This window comes from Hirundo rustica, chromosome 6, assembly GCF_015227805.2.
Source record: "Hirundo rustica isolate bHirRus1 chromosome 6, bHirRus1.pri.v3, whole genome shotgun sequence".
Taxonomy (NCBI): domain Eukaryota; kingdom Metazoa; phylum Chordata; class Aves; order Passeriformes; family Hirundinidae; genus Hirundo; species Hirundo rustica.
In genome coordinates, this window is record NC_053455.1 from 906163 (window position 1) to 930348 (window position 24186).

Genomic DNA, 24186 nt, shown 5'->3' on the forward strand with positions numbered 1-24186 from the left:
CCGGGTGTGATCAGCTCTGCGAGGGTTCAACAACCCTGAGGGTGCCCAGCACCTCACAGAAAATGGTTTTGATAACTTTGCCAGGTGGTGTGGCCGAGTGAGTCTCGAAAAAGCAAAAAAGGTTTTAATAAATAAGAAAATAATGCAAAAACAGAAGAACAAAGCCACTCACGGCGTAGGGACAGGCCCCACACAGCTCCTGCAACACCCCAAGGATGCACTGAGCAGCCTCGTGCTCTGCCTCGGGTATTGAACGATTCGGGTGGGTTTTTGGCAAACAGCCCAACGGAAAATAACTAAATTTCTGAGGAACAGCTAAAGAGACCCATCAGTGGTTTTGTCTTGGCTTTGAGCCAATTAATGCCAGGAGAGCAATGAAGTTTCTGGGTCCTTTTTACCTGATTAGAACAACAAGGGGTGAGTGCAAAACCTCTCCCTATATGGAAACACCTGCTCGGCTGTGGGGAGCATTCCTACATTTCAACCCTTACCTGCTATGCTTCTTCATGCCAGTTAAATCCAGGACCTTCAAGTGTTCATTAACAGTCTATGCTAGAGTCAGCTCTGAATTTAAAAACCCCACAGCCGTCCCTTATTTTTTTTGTTCTGGAGTGAAATATCTGTGATCTGATTGTTGGGGTGTCTGTGCAGGGCCAGGATCCAGACTGACATCCTGTGGATCCCTTCCCACTCAGGATATTCTGTGATTCTACATCAAAGGTTTGAGAGAACTGAGCGGTGGCTGAAATAGAAATAAGGACAGAGAACTAAAGAACACAACCGGCTCATTTGAGACAAAGTTTTAAAAGTTCTTAAACTCCTTTTGTGCAGCTCAACTCCTGCCTGCTTAGCGCTCCTGGGGAGCAGCCCAGTCCTGCTGTGCTTTTCTCTGGCAGGGAGCAGCTTCCCATTCCCATTCCCCCCATCCCATTCCCATTCGTATTCCCATCCCCATTCCCATTCCATCCCCAGCCTTCCCTCTGCCAGCCCCCCCCGCCAGAGCCCACAGGGCTGGAGCAGATTCCTGTGCTGTGGATGCGTGGAGGAGCACAGGAGGAACGGGAGATCCTCACCTCACCCTGTGGCTCCCGCCGTGCCAGGAAATCCCTGCTGGGACGGTCTCAGAGCTCCTCAGGTGAGCAGGGGGACAGGCTGAGCAGCCTGGAACTCCAGGAGCGCCGAGGGGAGGATCCTCACTCCTCCACAGCTCCACACAGCCCCCGTCCCCCAAATTCCCTGTGACACCTGGGGTACCCGCTCTAATTCCGGCTCCCTGAACGCTCCCAGGCTGCAGCAGCGCTTTGTTCAGCCCCCGGAGCTGCGCTGGGGAGAGGTGGAGGGGAGGAACGTGACAGGATCCTGGGCCACGGGGAAAGAATCCCATTGTTCTCCAGGGAACAGCGCAACCGCCCCGCTCCTGAGCCGAGCAGCTTCTGCCTCGCTAAATGAGCCGCAGGATCTCGCTCCTCTCATCTCAACAATAACCTCATCATCCGCACAGCTCCTCCAGTGACACCTCCCTTGCAGGGGAGCCCACTGAAAAGTGCTTCATTGGAAATTATCAGACGGGCTGCCAACGTCTGAACGCAGAACACAATAGCAGTGACAGGGAAGGGAAGGGGCTGGAAAGCCTCTTACCCACGAGGAGAGAAAGGAGCTCTCCTATTATCACCCTACACTGGGAAAAAAAAAAAAAACAAACTGAAAGAAACTAATTTTAGCGCATCTGGAAAAGGCAAGATCATAGACAACAACATTTCCACCATCGCGATTTTGCAGCACAGATCACACATGGAGGAATTTTAAAAATTTAAAATAATAATTTAAAAAGCTGCCCAGCAGCTAAAGGAATGTTCCCCTTTTGTGTTTGCGTTCAGTTAGGAACTGACTGATCGTGCAAACACACAAAAAATCAGGAAACACAAGGCAGCACCAGAAAAGGAATGGTTACAGTTCAGCTGCAAAACCTGCCCAAACACCTATAAATAACCACATTTAAGGTATTCTGCAGCAATAAAGCTTCGTGTGCCACCCTGGTAGAACCTCTACGTGGCCAGGCTCGCCCATACCGCGAATTCGCTGTTATTTATTTCACTGTTTAGAAATAAATCAAGAATCGCAGCGCAGCGATCTGTGCTCACGCCACACACCAAACGCTCACCCCCGGGCTCTGGGCTATCAGATCCTTTCAGCCTGCGGTTCGAACTTATCTCGAACAGCAACAGGGACTGGAAATGGGACAGGAATCGGGACCGAGCTGAGGGATCCGGGAGTGCTGAGAGGCAGCAGGGAGAGCTGCGGGCTCCGCTCTGCCCCGAGCGCTCCCCGGGGCAGGGGAGCGGCCGGGCTGGTTCTGGCACTGCCGGAGAAGAAAGAGACACGCAGCAGAAGCTGCCCTACTTCTGCAATTCCTGCTCTCGCTGTGTTCGTGCCTAACCCCGCTGCCCGAGCTCCGGGGACAGCGGCAGGTCCCGGCCGGAGAACGGGGCTCGGAGCAGCCTGGGCTGTGAATCCTGCCCGGGGTGTGAACCCTGCCCGGGGTCGCTTTCAGCCCAAACCGCTCCGGGTCCCTGCGGCTCCGCCACTCTCCGCTCACTGGGGGAGCTCCCCGCGCCGGGCGGGCCCCCCGCAGCCGCTGCATGCTCACCCCGCCCGGGGCCATGGCAGTGCCGGGAGGCGGCGCTGCGGCTGTGTCCCGGTGTTATCCCGGTGTTGTCCCGGTGTTGTCCCGGTGTTGTCCCGCTGCCGTCCCGCTCTCACCTGTGCCGGGGTGCCCCAGGCCCGGCCCGGCCGCGCCGCCGCCTCGTTCCGCCGCTCCGCCACCGCCCGTCCGTCACTTCCGCCCGCCCCGCCCCGCCCCGCCCCGAGCGCCCGCCAATCAACGGCCGCGCCTCCGCACACACCCACCCCCGCCGGCACCCCGGCGGTACCACACCGCGCACCGCGCGGGGGGGGACACGCCGTGCCTTCGCTTCCCCGGCTGTTTTGCTTCAGCCCCGCCCCCGCCGCTGGCCCAGCGCTGCTCTCCGCTTCTTCGCCACCGCGTCCGCGCCCCGTTTCGCCGGTAGCGGCCTGAGGAGAAGTAGAGGAGGCACCCGTGTCCCCCCCGCTCGCCGCGGCGTGGTCGGCGCCGCGCCGGCGCGGCACGCGGCGCCCCCTGGCGACGGCGGCGTTGCCGGGCGGGGCCTCAGGGCCGCCCATGGCCGCGGCCTCGGGCCATGGCGGAGCCGCCGCCCGGAGCCGCCGCACCGCGGGGCCGCGGCCGGGCCTGGGAGCGCGGCGGCTCCGCGCAGGACGCTGAGGACAGCACGGAGCCGTCCGCTCACAACGGTTCGGGCACGGAGCCCCCCGGCCCCGCTTTGAACGGTTCGGGCACGGAGCCCCCCGGCCCCGCTTTGAACGGTTCGGGCACGGATGCCCCCGGCCGCATTCACAACGGTTCGGACACGGAACCCCCCGGTCCCGCTGAGGACGGGCCGGGCACGGAGCCCTCCGGCCCCGCTCACGATGATTCGGACACGGAGCCCTCCGGCCCCGCTCACGATGATTCGGACACGGAGCCCTCCGGCCCCGCTCACGATGATTCGGACACGGAGCCCTCCGGCCCCGCTCACGATGATTCGGACACGGAGCCCTCCGGCCCCGCTCACGATGATTCGGACACGGAGCCCTCCGGCCCCGCTCACGATGATTCGGGCACGGAGCCGCCCGGCCCCGCTCACGATGATTCGGGCACGGAGCCGCCCGGCTCGCGGGAGGACGGTTCGGGCACGGAGCCGCCCGGCTCGCAGGAGGACGCGGCTCCGCCGGCGGGGCCGGAGCTGTGGCTGGTGCCGCCGGAGCTCCGCGCGCGGCTGCTGGACCGGCGGGACTACCGCGGCCGTGCCCAGGCCGTGGAGCAGCTGCGGCGGGCGGTGGAGAGCTGCAGCCCGGCCGCGCTGGGCTCCGCGCCCGCCGCCGCCCTGCTGGGGCTGATCGCGCTGCTGGACGCGCTGCTGCACGACCCCAACTTCGCGGTGGCTCGCGGGGCGCTGGAGGTGACCCGGCTGCTGGCGCTGCGCCTCGGCCGCCGCGTCCCCGCCGTGCTGGCCCCGCTGGTGTGCGCGGCCGCCCGGGCGCTCGGCGACGCGCAGCCGGCCATGCGGCGGGACGGAGCGCGGCTGCTGCTGCGGCTGATGGCGGCGGCCGGCCCGCGGCCCGTGCTGCGCCTGCTGCTGCAGGAGCGGCTGCTGCGGCACCGCAGCGCCCGGCTCCGCGAGGAGCTGCTCAACACGTGCATCGCCGCGCTGCTCGCCTTCCCCGCCGCCGAGCTGGACCCGCCCCGGCTGGCGGCCGCCCTGGCGCCGGCGCTGCTGGACTCCAAGCGCAGGGTCCGGCACGCCGCCATGGAGGCGTTCGCCGCGCTGGCCTCGGCCGCGGGCCCCGGCGACACCGGCGCGCTGCTCCGAGCCCTGGACGCGGTGGAGCTGCGGGCCGGCGGCGCGGGGGTGCTGAGCGCCGTGCGGGCCCGGCTGGCCAGGAAGGCGCTGCCCAGGCTGGGCGAGCGGGGGCTGGTGGAGTACGGCGTGCCCTTGCCCTGCTCCGGCCGCTGCCGCGGGCAGTGCCGCCCGCCCGGCGCCGACACCGAGTGGCTGCTGATGGGCGGCCGGAGCCGCAGCGCGCACGGCCACGGCGGGCACACCGCCTGTGCCCGGCGGGGACCGAGCCCCAGGAGAGTGCTGAGCGCCGGCAGAGGCAAAAACAAGCTGCCCTGGGAGAAGGAGCTGGCCGCGGACAGGGAAGGTGGCTCGGGGGTGAGGATTCCTGTCAGCGAGGGTGTGGAGCAGGTACGTAACTCCCTGGGGCGGGGGGTTTATCCCGAAGGCTTTTCCAAGGGGAGGATGAAGAGTTGTCGGAGGCTTGTTAAGTGGGAGATGTTTGGGAGGAATGGCTTCTGTTTCGTGTTACGTGGGTCTGTACGCTCAGAGAAAGCAAATTTGCGATTTCCTCGTGTCAGATTCAAGCGAGCAATTTACCAGATAGGCAGACTGCTTATCACTTACCCTTATCACTACCTGAGATACTCCTTAGGTCTGACAGTAGTGACACGACTCTGACATGTCAGCAGTGACAGGTGAACCCCTGGGAACGAGCACAAAAGTGAGGAAATCAGCCTTTATTTGTATGTTTGCGTTTGAAAGCGTGGGACTGACAGCAGAGAGAGTCTTGGGGGAAAACTGAGCAGCTCCTTCAGCTCGGGCTCTGGAGGCAGAGCTGCGGGATGGGGCTGAGCCATGGGATAAACCTGGGGGCTGCCAAGTGCCTGTGTGGCTCTTGCTCCTCGGGCTGATCCGACCAGGAAGGATGTAGGTCAGGCTGGAATAACCATCCTGCTTGAGTTTGGGTGTGATCGCGTACTGACCACGTCGGCAGCTGGAAAGGGGAGGAACCTCTGGAAAACTGTGCAGGTTCTTTTTTCCTTTGCCGGCGGTTCCGTGACGTGGTTTGGATGCCACACGTGGGGGCGTGTCTCCGTGCGGTGGTTTTTCTGTCGCGTTTTGGGGGTTTATTTAACGTGGACGCGTTTGATTTATCGTAACTCGATCTCCTGCGAGGGAGCTGAGGCAAACAGAGCTCCTCGGGAAGCCAGAGGCTGTGCAGAGGAGATTGCTCGGTGCCACATTTGCGCACTCCGATTTTAATTCTCAGTTGCTTGGTAACTCGTTGCTGGGCTGGATGAGGTCATGGACTGCGAGTGCTCCTCTGCAGCCTGGCTGCGGGGCAGCCCTGAACAAAATAAACTCAGCTCCTGGTTGCCTGCCGTCAAACCTTGGAGTGCGTGCCTAGACTTGAATGCTCGTCCTTTTCCTTGGTGCCTGTGTTACCTTTCCTGAGGCTCCTGGAGATGTCAGTGTCTTCCTGAGCTGGTGGATCGGTTCCTTTGGGATATCTCCGCAACAAGATGTGTAGGAAGCACCTCTGGAGCAAGAAGCGTTTCCTTTTTGGAACAGTTTTTCAGTATTAGCTAATCCAGCTTGTAAATTAAATAAAATACCAGCGCCGGTGTTCTCCTGGCAGGTTCAGGTTGGGCCCAGCCCTGTGCTGCTGCTGTTTTTCTGTAGCTGTGAACAAAAAGCAGGTTAATACAGGCCCCAACACCTGGCTGGGGCTTGGAAAGGAGGAACATTCCCTGCCTGGGACAGCCCCTCTCCAAGGAGGTCCGGGAGGAGCTCTGGAAATGGTCCTTTTCTGAAAGGAGCGAACCCTTTGTACCTGTGGTGGTGTTCATCTCTGTAACGCAGGAGGGGTTTGCAGCCCTGCAGAGAGGGACAGAGACACACTGGCTGATGGATTCTGTTTGCCTGGTGCGTAAAGTGCATTTGAAGTGGGGTAAATCATCGGTTCCTGGGATGGTTTGGGTTAAAGGGACCTGAAATCCCACCCAGTGCCACCCCTGCCATGGCAGGGACACCTCCCACTGTCCCAGTGTCCAGCCTGGCCTTGGGCACTGCCAGGGATCCAGGGGCAGCCACAGCTGCTCTGGGAATTCCAGCCCAGCCCCTCCCCACCCTCCCAGCCAGGAATCCCCAATCTCCCATCCATCCCTGCCTCTGGCAGTGGGAGCCTAATCTGGCACAGGATGAATTGGAGTCCTGTTGGCCAGCCCCCAGTTATGACGAGTAATTGATTTAGTAGTGGAATATTCACCTGATTGCTGTAGATTACTTTGCTCTACTCCTTCTTCACATCCTGATCCTTTGTGTCGTCACATCTGACTGGAGCTCTCTGGGGCAGGGGACACTATCCCGTGATGCTGGTGACCAGAGGGACCCAGGGAGGGGCTGGAGCTGGGCCAGGGAGGCTCAGGATGGAGATCAGGGAAAGGTTCTTCCCCCAGAGGGTGGGATAAGCACTGGAACAGCTCCCCAGGGAATGGGCACGGCCCCGAGGCTGCCAGAGCTCCAGGAGAGCTTGGACAGCGCTCCAGGGGTGCCCAGGGTGGGATTGTTGGGGGGTCTGTGCAGGGACAGGAGCTGGGCTGGATGATCCCTGTGGGTCCCTACAGCTCAGGATATGCCAGGGTTCTGTCTTGGATGCAAGAAGGTGAATTGTGTTTCAGTCTGGGAGCGCAAACCTGCGCTGAAGACATTCCAGGAGCCGTGTGCCAAGCTCTAGCAATCAGGATCTGTGTGGGAAGTTAGCCCTGGATGTGCCCTTAACTCCCTCAGTAAGGAAAATGCATTTATCCTGCGTAAATTCAGGCAGTCGACTGGTTTCTGGACATGTCAAGTATTAATTATTAATTCAGACATTCCTTTGAAATGAATATGCTTAAAAATTAACTTTTGGAGTCGTTCTGTGGCTGAAGGGATGCATGGAAGTAGCTTAATGTTTAAAGCTGTTTCCCTGCCAGTATTTTTAGGGTCATGTTACAGGGTGATTGTCCAAGGCCGTGTCTAGACTTCCCTGATCAGATAAGATGTGAATAAAACACGTGTAAGTTAATGTGTACTAAAAATAAAAGGTAGATAAGGCATACTGACCCCGGGGGTTTGTCTGGCAGCCTCTCTGGGGAGCTGTGGATTCTCCATCCCCAGAGGTGCTCAGGCATTGGAATATTGAATATTGCAGGGTGAAAGCTACCCAGGGACACACAGACCCTGCAAGAGGCTCCTTTTGGGGGAAACAGGAGCATTTGAACATTGCACTGGACATTTAAAGGCCTTCAGCAAAGTTCGTGTGAGCTCTGGGATCTCCCCTAACTTCGGTGTTGGGCAACACTGTGGAATTCTTCTCATTTCCGTATTGATCTGATAACTGGAGAACTTGATAGCTGGGCTTTGTGGAGTGTTCAGATGACCCAGGAAATCAGATTTATGGCACAAAACCTCTTTGTTTTCCAAGGATCAGAGGGACACAGACTGGGATAAAGGTGTCCCTTCCTTGGGTGTCCCTCTGGGACCCTGCTTCTTCTGGAGGTGGGAGAGGGTTCTGGGGAGATGCTGGTGTGTCTTTGTGTGGTGTTTCTCAGTTTTTAGTTCCGAGATTCAGGTGGTTTTAGAGTCTTTTTGCCCTCTGCAGAGCTCTAAGCCAAACACAAGAAAGAGACGGAGTTTTCAGGTTCTGATTTTTCAAGGTTGCACGCTTTGTTTATTGTTTCTTGTCTTACAATTTTCTCAGTGTCCTACAAAGGTCTGTGCAGCTGCTCGGGCATCTGGTGACTCCCCGACTCCTCCTGAACTGGGCTGTTGCTATCTTTTATACTAATTGTTACGTGTTCTTTATTTATCATTATTTGCCAATACCTATCACTTATACTAAAAAGCTCATCTCTACTTTGACCCAATCTCTTTAAACTCCTTTGTGCCACCGTCACTGCAGAAAATGGAGTGAGGGAAGGAGAAAGAAGAAGCAGGAGACAGCGCCCCAAATTCTCCATCTTGCCCCCATTCACTTCCATACTAAAAACCCAAACCTACTGTTTTCTCACCCTGTGATGAGCTAAACTCCAATCTTTCACACTCCTGTGCCCTGCAATCCCTCCCGCAGTGCAGGAAGCCTTTCCCATGGATTGGGATCAAAGCCAATGTCCCTCTGGGCTCTGGGCTGGGGTCCCAGACCCCCCTGTCCGGGAATGCCCTGGACTCCAACAGGTGTTGGTCTCTCTCTGTTAAAACATCACTGGTGCTGCTGGTGTTGGCTTAGCAGCACCTTTGGTGTCATCCAGTGGGAAGGGATGCAGGGAGGGAATGTTTGATTCCAGCTTGGACACTGGGGCTTGGAGCAGCCTGGGACAGTGGGAGGTGGATGGAGTTTAAGGTCCCTTCCCACCGAAACCATTCCAGGATTCCTTGATGGGTCACTCTCAGGGGCTGTGCTTTGATAACCAAGTTACCAGTTCCAGGTATTTTCCAACATTTGTGGAATTGAAAGGAATCTGAACCCTTTTTGAGAAATCCCCGATCTGTTATCTGCTCCAGGGAAAGACCTGGCAGCTTTGGGTTTGCTTTATTTCCCACCACCCCCAAGCCCGTGTTTAGTGAATTTGCAATGCTGTAATTGTCACTTGTGTACGAGGGAGCAGAGTTTTCCCTCCTGGAGCTGGGATGGGAACAGCTGAGCGAGGCTGTACAGTCACGGAAGTGTTGGAATTACTCCTTCTGCATGTGTTGCTTTATCTGCGTGGAAAAATGGGATGAAAGTTTATCCTGTACCAGCTCCTGAGCAGAAAATTCCCTCTATCCCAGCTGAAACCGGGCTGTGGTGATTGGTACAAGGAATATTTCATTATGGATGGAATGATGCTTGGTGATTGCAGGAATGGGAATGCCGAGGTCTCACATCTTTTATCCCAACTTGTAATCACCTGGAATGAGCCACTTCAGCATTTTCCTCCCGTTCCTTTCTTCCTGGAAGGGAGAGCAGAGTAAATGCAGCCTGAGAATGATTTAAATCACTGATTTCACTAATTAAATCAGAGATTTATTTAAAGCATGCCCTTGTCTTTGTTGAATATTGGTACTATTGAGAATTTCTCCCTACCTGTAGCCAGTTCTCAGTAAAAGCTGCTGGTGTTGCCAGGTACAGTTTTAGACTGAATCTGGAGTGTGTGGTGTGCAGGAAACTGTTCCATTCTGAGATTTTGAGGTCCTGTTGTCTTTTTAAACAATTCCCCATCTAAAGCACATCATTCATAAGGCCAGTGTTTCATTTTTAAATTTTAATTTTTAAAATAGTGCAATTCTCTACCGGTTTATTTTGTTGTTCGTTTTTTTTTTTTCCCCTTTCAGCGTGAGTGGTTTTAACCTGCATTTTAGCAAAACCTGCAAAACAGCTAAAATGCTTTCTAACACTTAAAATATTTGAATATTGGCTAGGTGGGAAAGTAAAGCTTGCTCTTGTTTGCACGGAGCAGGGCTGTGCTCTCATTTCACACGCAGTTTCTTTTGCTTTTCCCTGCAGTTGGCTGCATCCAACGATTTCCTTCACTCCCCGAAGCTCTGGCCCTCCCAGGGCATCCCAGGCAGCGAGGAGTTGTTTTCCTGCAGGAACAGAGCTCCCAGGACTTTATTCCAGCCCAGCACGGAGCTGAACTGGGAGCGCTCTGCCCTCGGTGCTGGTGAGTGGGGGCACAGGGACGTGCTGGAGCTGCCAGGGCAAAACAGATTTTAGAGTTTCGGTAGCCAGAAGGATCTGAAAAGCCTGGGCAAGACCAGACCTGAGTGACCGTGGCCCTGGGCTCTGTCCTCGTCCCCTCTGGGGAATCCTGCCCTTGCCAAGTTTGCCCCCTCGCCGTGTGCTGGGTTTTAGGGCATTTGCTCCCCTTGTTGTCACATGCTCAAAGAGGGGATTGTTCCAGGGGGTCCTTTAGCCCCCCTCAATTCCCAGCTGGAGCAGTGCCCTGGAAGAGCAGCCAGTCCTTTTCCCTTTTTCCCTCTGAGCTGCTTTGTGGGGTTGCTTAGAGACTCTGGCATGAAGTACTCCTGAGTTTCACCCCCCGAGCTGCATTCCCTCTGAAAGACAGCTGGATGTTCTCTGCTGGACACCACGTGTGAAGCGTTGGCTCTTTGTGTTCTCTCTTGGAAGGTGCTCTGGGCTCCCATCAGCCCCAGATTGCAGGGAAGTGTGGGACACTTGGATACCCGCAGGCGCGTGGGAAGAGCGGCAGCGTGGGCTCTGATTTGCAGTTTTTGGGACTGAATAACTCTCAGCAGGACAAAGGTACGTGGCTTCTGTCGGTGGCCTAAGGCAGGGCGCGTCACTTTGGAGTTGTCTCTTTGTTCCTTTGCTTCCCTAAGGAATGGAAACCGGTGCTGGAAGGCTGTTCAGTGCCTCTCCTTCCTGTGTGATTTAATTTGTGGTTGTTAATTTACAGCCCCAGCTTTGATCTCTGGCAGAGTCAGGGTGTTAGAGAAAAGGTGCTGCTGTGGGAGGATCACAGCAGTGTTTGATCACTTGCATCGCTCTTTTTGTTTTAAATGTAGCTCCGCAAAATGTGTCTGAGAAATTGTTTTAAGGCTTAAACTCACATTTGGAGGGGAATGCCATTTGCAGAATGAAGTTGTTTGATTTGTCTGCTTGCTTGGGCAAAACCTGGCTGCCTAGTGGTGCATCATTTCATGGGAAATTATTCTTACGATAGATTACTTCACTGGAAATCATTTTTGTGGTGCATTATTTCGCTGGAAGTCATCCTTACGGTGTATTATTTCATTATCAATCCTTACTACAAGACCCAGTTACCACAAGCACTGTTCTCTTTTCCTTTGCTCAGTTTGTTCCAGCCTCAGTTTTTCCAGCAAGACCCAGAGAAGTTTTTGCACTCAGGCAGAGCCCACCATGTCCTTCCAAGGTCCCAGCGCCAGCCAGGGCAACTTCATCCTGCCCTCCTTCCCCCTGTCATCGCCCAGGAGCAGCCCCAAGCACCTCTCCTCTCCTGCTGGCTCTCCAGGGAAATCCCAGGAGGATCCCAGGAGCCTCTCCAGCTCCTGGCCCCTCAAAAGCTTCGAGGGGCTGCCGAGGCCTGGCTCCCAGAAGCAGCTGCTCAGCCAAAAGCCAGGAGACAACACAGGTGGGAACGCTCTCAGTGTGATCAGAAGGGATTTGGGGGTTGTGTTTTGGGGGACTTTTCAGTGGGAGGAAAATCCACAGTGGCAGGTGAGAGGGAATTGGGCAGTGCCTCAGGAGTGGGAGGGATTTATTGTTTTATTGATTTATTTACTTACGGCCTCATCCCTGCAGGCTTCTCCTCAAAGGTGGAGCAGAATAAGCTCCAGCCCTGCTTTTTGTGATGTCTCGGGGAGAGGTCTTGTCTTCCAACTAAAGTAAACCCCCAAAGAAATAATAATCCCACTTTTAGGGGGAGCCAGTAGAGAAATAGCTGTTAGTGTTCATCCCCTAATTAATCCATGTGCAAGAAGAGGGTTACTCGGTGCATTTTGCCTTTTTGCCTCTTCTTTTGAATCATGGAATCCCGGAACAGTTTGGGTTGGAAGAGACCTTAAAACTCATCCAGTTCCAGCACCCTGGGTAAAAATACCTTTAGTCTCTGTTTAGTTAAACTGCTTCCTAATTACTCAGGAGGTTTCTGGAACAAGCTAACAGTTTCCACACGAAATTTTGCACTGATTAAAGAAATCTGAAATCTCATCTTCACTGAGACCCATATTTTTGTGCATTTATAGGAGATTTCCAGCTGAGTGCTTTGGGAATATCCTGCCCTGAAATGTGACTCTGCCTTGTGGAGATGGATTTATCGCTTGCTTTATTTTTGTATTTATTATTTGTCTTGTATTTATCACTTACCGTATGTTTTCATTTCGATTTTCGTTTTGATTTTTTTCTGCTTCTTTGGAGTGCCTTTGTTGTTACAGCAGCTTCCACGGAAGTTTGGGGATGAGTGTTTTTCTCTTAATGAAGGAAGTTAATTACCTTTTAAAAGGGGCTAAGGGCAGTGCAGGGACTTGGATGATCCTTGTGCGTCCCAGCTGAGGATATTTTGATTCCACCTTGGTGTGCACATGCATGAAACACTCATTTATATTTTCCTGAAGGAAGGAGGGACTAAAAATGGAACAAATTGAGCCTGCACAAGTGTGTTTTTAACACTCCTTCCGTGGCAGAAGGAGTTTTGTGGATGCAGAAGTGAGAGGTGACGTTTGTCCTGGCGCTGTCCCTGACTGTCCCTGTGTGTTCCAGGGGACAGCCCGCTGGAGAAGCATTCCCTGCAGCTGGAGAAGCATTCCCTGCAGCTGGAGAAGCATTCCCTGCCGCTGGAGAAGCATTCCCTGCCTCTGGAGAGGCATTCCCTACAGCTGGAGAAGCCTTCCCTGCAGCTGGAGAAGCCTTCCCTGCCTCTGGAGAAGCATTCCCTGCAGCTGGAGAAGCATTCCCTGCAGCTGGAGAAGCCCCCCCTGCCTCTGGAGAGGCATTCCCTGCCTCTGGAGAAGCATTCCCTGCAGCTGGAGAAGCATTCCCTGCAGCTGGAGAAGCCCCCCCTGCCTCTGGAGAGGCATTCCCTGCCTCTGGAGAAGCATTCCCTGCAGCTGGAGAAGCATTCCCTGCAGCTGGAGAGGCATTCCCTGCCTCTGGAGAAGCATTCCCTGCCTCTGGAGAAGCATTCCCTGCAGCTGGAGAAGCATTCCCTGCCGCTGGAGAAGCATTCCCTGCAGCTGGAGAGGCATTCCCTGCAGCTGGAGAAGCCCCCCCTGCCTCTGGAGAAGCATTCCCTGCAGCTGGAGAAGCATTCCCTACAGCTGGAGAAGCACCCCCTGCCTCTGGAGAAGCCCCCCCTGCCGCTGAGGGCCGCCCTGGGCAGGCTCCCGGCGGGGCTGCGGGGTGCCCGGCCCGTGCCCCCCATCCCGCGGCTGCCCGGCCCCCAGGAGCCCCCCGAGGGCACGGAGCTGGCAGCGGGGCTGGCCGAGCTGCAGCTGCAGCCCCGGGAGCTGGAGCAGGAGGAGGTGGGTGAGGTGGGATCAGTGCATTTGGGGGCCGGGTGGGGTTTGGAGCACCCCAGGGTGGTGGAGGGGGTCCCTGCCCAGGGAACAGGGTGAACTGCAAGGTCACTTCCATCCCAAACCGTTCTGTGACTTCCTGGCTTTGCTTTTGTGCCTGTGCCTTCCATCCTGTGGTTCCTGCTGAAAGGAACTTGGGGCGTTAAACAGAGGAAGAATTTCTAACATGAAGAGTCTTCAGTAAAAAGGGGGAGGGAGGGATGCTGCAGCAGCAAACTCCAACAATTATAGATTTTCCTGCTCGTTTGAGTAGGGTCTCTGCTTGCTGAGCACTGATTGCATGATTTAGAGGAGGTTTGGGTGGGTTTTGGAAGGGAATTCCTGGCTGGGAGGGTCTGGGATGAATTCCCAGAGCAGCTGTGGCTGCCCCTGGATCCCTGGCAGTGCCCAAGGCCAGGTTGGGCACTGGTCTTGGAGCAGCCTGGGGCAGTGGGAGGTGTCTCTGCCATGGCTGGGGTACAATGAGATGATCCTTAAGGTCCTTTCCAAGCCATCCCGTGGTTCTGCTTGTGCAGTTTTGCTGGGAAAAGCCTGAGCTCCCACCCCTCCTTTAACCTCCTGAAAAGCACGGAGCAGTCGATGTGTTCTGGCAGGAATCTCCCCGTGCTCTGGGCCACAGCGCCGCTGTGAAATTGTATTTGCTCGCAGGATAATTGTTCTTGTGAGATGAAACCAGGAGAGGGATCGTTCTAATCCCACAGGAACCGCGTGGGTGGCGATCACACCGCCCGGCAGGGCCCTGTGCACCCCAAGGGCTGAGCTGCACGCTCCCAAATAGACCTTACTTAGCCGAAAAGAAGCTTTTTCCCTCCGCAGTGAGTGCCCCGTGTCCTTTTTCCCCGCCGTCCAGATGCAGAATTCCCTGAGATCCCTGCGCAACAGCGCGGCCAAGAAGAGGGCGAAGCTGAGCAGCAGCATCGCCGACCGGGAGAGCCCCGACTCGGCCGTGAAACTGGAATTCTGCGGGGATTGTCCCTCCCAGGGCTCCTCCCCCGGCGCCTCCTGCACCGCCGAGAGCGGCATTTCCAGCCGGGAATCGCCGTGTTCCCCCCTGGGCACGCTGCCCCCCAGGAGGAGAGTGATGTGAGTGTCGCCTGGTGTCAGCTAAATCGAGATATTAGCTGGTAATAACGTACAGGGCGTCGCCTTGCTGAGTAGCCTGATTTTTCTGTGTGAGTTATCCTCCTCTCTGGAAACACAAGAGCTGCTTAATGGCATTATTCTGGGTTTTTTTCTGGCTTCCAACACGAAGCTGCAGGGAGGCAGGGGCAGTAAATATTTGATAAAGACTTTCCCTGCCACAGCAGGAACATGAGCAGAGCTGAACGGGGGAGCGAGAAGGACAAGAGTGAGGAGGAAGGATAAGGTTGGGTTATTACAGCCTGGAAATTGAATTGGGTTTGTTGAGGAGAGGAAGACAATGCAGATTGTCTGGTTCCGTTTATTCCTGAGAGATAACTGTGAATTTAAAATGCCTTCTCAATAGAAGTTGGGTGGTGGTGAGTGCTGCTCTGATTGTAAAGGGCAATAACCCAGTTGGTTATGAGCAGTATAAACTATTGTTTAATGAAATAAAAAGAGTTTTGAGGAATTTTGCAAATTTTCCAGTCCAAAATCTCCCCCTCTGCTCTCAGAGCCCATGATGAAGCTCTTTGTAGCTCTGCTCTGAAGATATTTTTGTGTGTACTGAAAGCATCTTTCAGAGAGTCACAGAATCCCAGAGTGGTTTGGGTTGGAAGGGACCTGAAAAATCACCTAATTCCAACCCTGCCATGAGCAGTTCCATATAACTGACATAGAGCTGCATTAACAACAGAAACAAAACAGGGAACATAAAAAGGAAAGGGGTTTGAAGCAGGAGGAGCCTGGGATGATGCACAAACAGAAGGTTCTCGGATGTGCAGCCCAGAATTAATTTATCCTAACATCCCTTCCCCCCGTGCATTGCTGCTGAATCACGTTTTTAAAAATAATCTTTAAAGTCCCACATTGAAATGCAGGCAAATCCTTCAGAAGTCCAAGCTGTGGAGCCCTGGCTGTGCTGGTTTGGGCTGAGCCGTGCTCTGTGCAACGCTGGCATGTGCATTAGCCAGTGCTGGGTGTTTTGCTGCATCCTCAGCCAGGGGAGTTCTGAACCAGCCAGCAAGAGAGGGGACACGTGGCAGTCACCCCGAGCTGGGAGAAGGGACAGACCGAAAGCCTGGGGATGCCCAGAAAAACGCCAGGGAGCTCAGCTCAGGGGGTTTGTGAGCACCAGGAATGGGGGTTTGCTGTGTTTGTGGAAGGGTTGGGTTGATCTGCTGACAAGCTGCCGTGGGTGATGGGAGCTGGATCCAGGAATTCCTGGAGCATGGGCCTTCCCCTGGAGCTTAAAAGAGTCTTTGGCTCTGGGTCTTGCGCTGGCTCTGGGTTCCATCATCTTTCACATCCAGAGAATCATCTGAATTTTGAAATAATTTCAAAGCTGTTCTTGTAGATGAAAGCATTTTCTTGGAGAATGTCTCTGCTGACATGAGTTGGGAACAGCTCATCCCTGCAAGTGGCAGGAGGATTTGGTCACTCTCCTTGGCCAGCTTGGAACCAGCATCATCAATCCCCAGGCCAAAGAATTCCTTACTTTATGGGTGAATCCTAAATTTAGTCCTAGTGTGAGGTTTCCTCCTAAGGGTTTTTTTTTTTTAGGGTGTTCTTCACAATTCACCTGCTCATCAAATAATTCCCACTGAATTCTGTTTCTGCTCAGTGTAAGCGTTGGTGGGAGTACTGGAAATAGTTTCACCGTGGAGAAACTGAAATCTGTTGTCGTTTTTGGCTGGACTTGGAGCGTTGTGGAGAGTTGCACCTATAAAATGTGTTTATCTGAACAGGTCAGACACTTTTCCAGCACTTGGCAGCAAATCCCACCCTGCAAAAGCATCTCCAGCAAGGCCCAGGGATGCAGAGGGGGCAGAGCATCACCCCAGCACAGGTATGCTCCTGTCAGAACCCACCTGAGGGACCGGAGTGCCCCTTGGTGTGGCTGTTCTCAGCTGGGCAGCGAGCCCACAGCCCCTCAGCGCTTAGCAAAGGGAACTCCTGGCTGCCCCGGGGCCAAACTGGGATTTGGGGGTGCTCAGGTGAGGAGTTCCAGGCTGGCAAGCAGCTCCCTTCCTGTGGGAATTGTGGTTAAGTGCTGTCACCGAGACACACAAAGCAAGCACACGTAGACGAGAAATTTCGCAGGGCAGAGAGGTTCCTCCGTGCCAGCTCAAGGCTGAGTCAGGGCGGAGAGAGAGCTCCTTGTTTATTTCTTACTTTTTATACATTTGTGGGTCTGGCTGAAGATTGGCTTTTTGGGGTTTCCACCCCTCAGCCTCAGTGGCCAGACCAATTGTCAGTTACAATTGTTTTCAGGTTAGAAATGTGCAAACAAAGGACAGAGAATGAAAAACAAAGGATTTGTTTATGTTACATCTGTGGGAAAAAGGTAGAAACTGCTCATAATATTGTACAGTAACTAAAAGGTCTGACTCTATTTTATGAAAATTCAAAAGGCTTTAAAAAACTCAGAAAAACCAGGGTGACAAAGTGCTGCTGCTGTGTTTCACCCTCCCAGGGCAGTGCAGGTCCCTGAGATGAGCAGGGACCAACTCTGAGCTCTGTGTGGTTCATTTGTTATTTTAATCAGTTTGGGTTCCACTGGGTGGAGGAAAGGAGCTAAGGGAGCTGTGTCCACAGGCTGTCCCTCCATCCCTTGTTCCCAGCCCCTCTCCAGCTCTCCTGGAGCCCCTTCAGGCCCTGCAAGGGGCTCTGAGCTCTCCCTGGAGCTTTCTCCTCTCCAGGGGAACATTCCCAGCTCTCCCAGCCCGGCTGCACTCGTGTCAGTGGGATGTGAACATCATTCAACAGACCCTGTTGGCCTCAGTAACCTGACAATGCCCTGCCTCAGGAAAGGGATCAGTTCAGATGTGGGGTGGCATTTTAGGAGGATGAAAGACGTCCCAAAGCACGACCAACCTGACTTAGAGTGAGTGCTCTTGGTGCTTTCAGGCCCTGCAGAGTCGGTTCCTGCTTTTGCACCGAAGAACGATCTGGGTTTCACATCTGAGGACGTCGTTGTTGTTGGCAAAGGTACTGCAGACCCCAAATCATCCCTGTGTGTCTCTGAGCTATGAAATGAGGGAAAATGTGCCTGTGTAGGGTGGCAAAAGAACAAATAGGCCTGTAAAATGTTTTAGATTGTTCACAATCCCCAGTTCAATGGGAGTGCGTGGAATTAGTTTGAAAGTGTTGCAGTCCCTGGATAGAAAATTCCAGTCACGGCACCCTCGGAATGAGTTGGTTTGATGTCCCTTCCATCCCAAACCGGTTCTGTGACCCCGTGTTCTGCCCTCCAGGTGTTTTTGGGGGCCCTCCTGGCCCAGCCCCCAGGCAGCCCATGCCCTGTGTGGCCAATGGGGATGCCCAGGGTGCCAGGGAGGGAGCGGAGCCAGCCCCAGGGAGAAGCTTCCAGCAGAGCAGCGCTTCCCATTCCCATGGGAATGAGGGACAGGTAAGAACTGCACAGCCTGGAGCTGTCTCATCCTGGTGGTGTGGGAGTGAATCCAGCCCTCTCAGTCACAGTCTCTGTGTTGGGCTGCTGCTTTTTTATCTTCTTTTCCTGTCAGAGTTGGGATTAAATGCTCGAGAGACTTTGTTTTCTGTTTGGACTCAGATGTTTATTAATTCTTACCTCTGTTACAGCCTCACAAGCTGTGAGTTCTAGCTAACAAAGTGGAAAATGGCTCTAACTCTCTACATGCTCTTTTAAGGATAAACTGTCCAATTATGAAATGACACCTAAATTATTTTCACTTTTAACCCAATAACCAAACACCCCTGGCCCGCAATGTGGATTTTTCTACCCAATTCCAAAATCCCACCCAGACCCATGGAGAAGAAGATGAAAAAGAAGGACTCAGCCTCTGCCCTAAATCCTCCACCCTGCTTTATCTCTGTTCCTGTGTTCTAAACCCTTCAGCTCTGAGTTTTGCACCCTGTGCTGTCACACACTTCTATCCCAACCCCACACCCACAATCCCAGCGCTGTCACTCCATTCTGGAGCCTTTTCCACGGCCTCAGGTCAGTGCAGGGTTTGCTGGGGGGTCAGAGCCTGGCAGCACAGAAAGCCTGGAATTCTCAGTGCCCGGAATTCCGGCTTTGGGGAAGCAGGAGTTTGATTGGAACGGCCAAAGCCATCGAGCTGCTGCTCCTGATTTTGCTTTTGGTGCCACCTGGACGGCAAATGGAAGTGCCAGCAGCTCCCCAGCACGCTGAGATCCCTGGAGAGGGGCTGTGGAGGGAGTGGAGCTGGAAATGCCCTCCCTGACTCGCACAGCACGTGCACACGTGGAAGGAGGGATTGGCTGCCTTGGATCAGATCTTGGATGAATGAATCCAGCTCCAATCAGAAGTTTTTCTTAAAAGCCTTCCTGACTATTTGCCCATAATCTGGTTTCTGATACTTGTTAAATACTATTTACAAATGTAAATGGAGCCAGATTTATCTGAGTGAAGTGTGATACAAAGTACAGACCATGGAAATGAAACTCCTTTTGCAAACCTTTAAAGTAACATTCGAAGAATACTAAAACTGAAAGTTAGTGATTAACAGTGTCGTAATTTTCTGATTTCCACTGAAGGTGTAAACCCTTGGCGGGATCAAATTCAAAGGAGTAAATGGATTACATTTATTAAACTGAATTTAAATTTAACTGGGTTAAATTTACTTGTTGAGTTTTCCTGAGGCATAAAAAAAGTGTCCTAAACACATGAGAATGAAGGGTCAGGGTGGAAAAAATCCTGATTTTCCATGCTGACCTTGGCCAGCATCAGGAACTGGGGGATCAGTTCTGGGGTAACTTATGCATGATTTTTTTTTTTGGCAGATAAAAGTGACCTTGTCAAAATCTGCTCAGGAGAAGCTGAGGAGGAGGAGGAAAGAAGACAAAGAACACAACCATAAAGAGCAGCAAGAAGGCAAAGACTTGGAAGGGAAGGAAGAATTCCCTTGGGAAAGGATTAGATTGAGCATGAGTGAACCAGAGAAACTCACAGCAGAAAGTGAGGATGAGGGTTTGTCTGAGATGAATATTCCTTGTTCAGTGCCGCTGAAAAGGGAATTAGGGCTGGGTTTGAACTCGGTTCTGATTGGTTTTATTGTAGTTTGGACATTTCCTTTTTTCCTAGGGTTTAGTCTCTGTGGGGATTTATTGACATCGCCAAGAAATGGATCTTTGTCCTTGGAAAACGTGGCCTTGAACCCTTCTCTGAAGAGAACATCCAGTTTGAAGAGGTCAAAGTGTTCATCCTTCCTGGATTCTGGTAAGCTGGGACAGCAAACTCCCAACATCTTTGGGTAGCTGGAGCGGGATAGTTTCAAAGTACAATTTATTTGTGCAGTGGACAGTGCTGAGGTGCTCTGGAAGATCAGGACTGTGGGGCTGGAGGGGACTGAATTCCTCACTGGGGATTCAGCTGATCATTTTTCGTCTGAAATCTCTTGGGGAGGTTCATGAAACATCCGAGGGTTTTGGTCTGCTCAGGATCTGAAATGATACAATGCATTAACAGCCTGGAGGCAGGGAGGGAGTTCCCAAAATCCATTTTCTGGGTTCATTTTGGCACTGAGTTGCTTTAAAAAAAAAAAAAAAAAAAGCAGTAGAAAAATATGAAGGGTAGAATCTCCTACTGATGGTGCTCCGAGGTGGCCGGAATTTCTCACGTGTCTCCCCAAGGTTTATGGTGTCATTAGCACACTGTGCCTCTGCTCTTACACTAAACAACCACTGCCTTTGTGTTTGTGACTCTTAAAAGTGAAGGTTGTGTTCAAAATTGGATTGATGTTCAGACAGAGAGAAGGCAAATAAATTTCATTAGAAAATAAGAGAAACAAGGTAATCTAGGTGCAACTGCCAACAGAGGAGCAGCACTGTAGATGGGAAACCTGTATAAATCAAAAGAAAATTCCATTCTGACATCTGCTGTGCTTTTATAGTGCAATGAAGCTGATTTATTTACCTACAGAACACAGGAAAATTTCCCCCTCTCCCCATTCCAATTTATCCTTAAGAAAAACCAAAACCAAACAAATCAAACCAACCAATAAAATAAATCTAAAGGATATACACTGTCTGCAGTCCTACAGAGCCACCCACATCTACTCAGTAGCACCAATCTGATATGGGTGTAATTAAAATGAATTAACGATTGGGTGAGTGAAATTCTGGTTGGTTGAGGCTGCCCCTGGATCCCTGGAAGTGTCCCAGGGCAGAGCTTGGAGCAGCCTGGGACAGTGGGAGGTATCCTTGCCCGTGGCAGGGAGGGACTGGATGGGATTTCAGGTCCTTCCAGCCCAGAGCACTCTGGGGTTCTGTGTCCTTCGCAATCCCTGTTTCCTGGAGCAGCATTTTTGTGCCTCAGCCTCGTTCCCTTGCCCTGCTGTGGCTGGGTGCAGCTGGCAGAGCTGCTGAGGCTTTGTCCCCTTGTTAAAAAAGGACTGCAATATGATAATGGCTTTCACATTCATATATTAGCTTCTGCACTGAGCGCAGGTATTAAAATACAGTATCACATTTACCTTTATTTACTGGTAATCTGCCAGTTTAAGTACGTACTGCATAGCTTATAGAAATGGTAGTGTGGTGAATATATGGTACTAAACTAAACTAAACACTTAACTCAACGCTGGGTGTTAAATACCTCTGTGTAACCAAACAAATGGTGTGGGGCAGTCGTGTTACCCACTCTCTGCTGACTGAATCCTCTGAGCGATGAGGGAACCGTGACACGAACCGGAGCACAGTTAGGAAATGCCAGGCGCCATTTAAAGAGGACTGGCTAAATCCTTACCACAGCATGTGAAATACCAGGATGGAGACACAAGGAGGAATAAAACACGCAGATGAGCCAGAGTACAAAGAAACCAAAGAGGAGAATTCGGTTCACGGGGAGGTTTGGATGACGCGCGGACTCCGCGAACACACCGAATACAGTGATGTAACAGTACAAATACAACGCTACAGGAAACCACCGGGCTCTTCCTTGCCCGTTTACCAGGAGCACCCCAGCGCTGGGCACCTGTCCCTTATTTTATCCCCCCGTTAAACTTTCTATGGGCGTTGAGGTTTGCTTGCGTTTTTCACAGCCGTGTGCCCGGAGGAGGCGCGGGGCCGCTGCCGGGAGCCCGTGACGCAGAGCCCCGAGGTGCTGGACCCCGCCGAGCTGCAGCCCTTCCCCAGGCCCGAGTGGGCGCTGGCAGAGGCGCTGGCACTGCTGGCTGACCACGACTGGTGCGTGCAGGGGGGGCACGGGGATGGTTCCGGTGAACCGCTGCGGCCGATGCCGCCGCGGGCAAAGGCTGGAGCCGGTTCGAGTCAGAAAGCGGTGTGTTTGTGTGAAAAACGAGGTTTGCTCTCTTGGTAAATGTGGTGAAAAATAGTTTAATGGAAAAAATAAGGCAGTTGGGAAATAGAAATAAAGCAAAGGATCTCGGCACTCGGCCAAGAGAACACCGCTAACTGACTGACTGACACTGAAAGGCTCCTTCCTGAAAAGCACCAGCTTGTTGCACATTTGTAAATTCACATGCATGGCTCAAATATTGCTCTTGAGTTTGATTTTCCTGAAAAGCACCAGCTTGTTGCACATTTGTAAATTCACATGCACAACTCAAACATTGCTCTTGAGTTTGATTTTCCTGAAAAGCACCAGCTTGTTGCACATTCCTAAATTCACATGCACGGCTCAAACATTGCTCTTGAGTTCGATTTTCATTAAAAGCACCAGCTTTTGTTGCACATTCCTAAATTCACATGTATGGCTCAAATATTGCACTTGAGTTTGATTTTCATTAAAAGCGCCAGCTTGTTGCACATTTGTAAATTCACATGCACAGCTCAAACATTGCTCTTGAGTTTGATTTTCATTAAAAGCACCAGCTTTTGTTGCACATTTGTAAATTCACATGCACAGCTCAAACATTGCTCTTGAGTTTGATTTTCATTAAAAGCACCAGCTTTTGTTGCACATTTGTAAATTCACATGCACGATTGAAACATTCCTCTTGAGTTTGATTTTCCTGAAAAGCACCAGTTTGTTGCACATTTGTAAATTCACATGCACAGCTCAAACATTGCTCTTGAGTTTGATTTTCCTGAAAAGCACCAGCTTGTTGCACATTTGTAAATTCACATGCACAGCTCAAACATTGCTCTTGAGTTTGATTTTCCTGAAAAGCACCAGCTTGTTGCACATTTGTAAATTCACGTGCATGACTCAAACATTGCTCTTGAGTTTGATTTTCATTAAAAGCACCAGCTTTTGTTGCACATTTGTAAATTCCCATGCACAGCTCAAACATTGCTCTTGAGTTTGATTTTCCTGAAAAGCACCAGCTTGTTGCATATTTGTAAATTCACGTGCACGACTCAAACATTGCTCTTGAGTTTGATTTTCATTAAAAGCACCAGCTTTTGTTGCACATTTGTAAATTCCCATGCACAGCTCAAACATTGCTCTTGAGTTTGATTTTCCTGAAAAGCACCAGCTTGTTGCATATTTGTAAATTCACATGCACGGCTCAAACATTGCTCTTGAGTTTGATTTTCATTAAAAGCACCAGCTTGTTGCACATTCCTAAATTCACATGCATGACTCAAACATTGCTCTTGAGTTTGATTTTCATTAAAAGCACCAGCTTGTTGCACATTTGTAAATTCACATGCACGACTCAAACATTGCTCTTGAGTTTGATTTCCCTCTGTTCAGTTTCTACTCACCCCCAGCCATTTTATCTTGTAGCTCAAGCTGCCAGTGGTTCCATTCTGTCTCACATTCTCTGAGAGCACAGGTTCAATAAATTCCTTCCCTGGAGCTCTGGCCATTGCTATCTTCACCTGGATAAGATAATTTAGGAATGTGGGGGGGATTTTCTTCCTCCCCCAGTTTAGGTGTTATATGAACAAAAGCAGTCTTCACTTTAATATCATGCTATAGCCTAAGAAATATATATATATTCATCACACCACTTATTCCTCAGTGTCAATAATAGCAGAAATAAACTATATTAATACAGCAGAGTTTTCCAATATCATCCATACAGTATTCATTTTAATATTTGTGAAAAGCCAGCTTTATGAGATGTATTTATAACATTTATTAAGATGCTGGCAGGTTGCACAAGAGTCACCTTCTGGAGCTGTGGCAGCCCCACACAAGGTTCTTTGCCCTCTGTTTATTTCCCAAAGCCTTACATACAATACATGAGCATAACCCCAGCACCTCCCATCCCTGCTCTGTATTAAAATGAGGTTAAAAGTCCTTCATGTGCACGGAATTCTTCTCTTCAGTTGGGTCGGTGGGCTCAGGGGATGAAGTCAGGAATGTCTTCATCACCAGGACCTTTCTACCTTCCCACTGCTGGCAGGGCCTTCGTCACCCTCTGGCACAATCCAGTGTCCCCTTCTTTGTCATCGGTTGATATAAAGTCAAGCTCATAATGGCAAGCTCAATTAGCATCAGTTAGCTCTAGCTTAATCATCTGATAATCATTAACCTGTCATTTGTTTATCTAGCTTGCATCCTGATCAATGTAAATTGCTTCTAACCCTTGGCTAAAATTTTAACTCTTTAAAATCACAATTCAGTAGAACTCGGCAAAATGGGTGTAATGTC

The 24186-nt window shown here is 52.0% G+C and overlaps 1 protein-coding gene across 1 annotated transcript in view; it reads left to right on the forward strand.

Annotated features, from left to right (window-relative positions):
- Nucleotides 1-3218: 3218 nt before the first annotated feature.
- The window catches only part of TOGARAM1 (TOG array regulator of axonemal microtubules 1), a 35481-nt gene continuing 14513 nt past the window's right edge, over nt 3219-24186 (forward strand). Inside the window, exons 1-12 of the mRNA XM_040066253.2 lie at nt 3219-4826; nt 9943-10099; nt 10567-10701; nt 11255-11551; nt 12679-13439; nt 14344-14576; nt 16361-16461; nt 17523-17603; nt 17870-18024; nt 19401-19575; nt 19702-19836; nt 21659-21803. Of these exons, the coding sequence (XP_039922187.1) occupies nt 3219-4826; nt 9943-10099; nt 10567-10701; nt 11255-11551; nt 12679-13439; nt 14344-14576; nt 16361-16461; nt 17523-17603; nt 17870-18024; nt 19401-19575; nt 19702-19836; nt 21659-21803 (3983 nt within the window). The remainder of the gene's footprint in view (nt 4827-9942; nt 10100-10566; nt 10702-11254; nt 11552-12678; nt 13440-14343; nt 14577-16360; nt 16462-17522; nt 17604-17869; nt 18025-19400; nt 19576-19701; nt 19837-21658; nt 21804-24186) is intronic.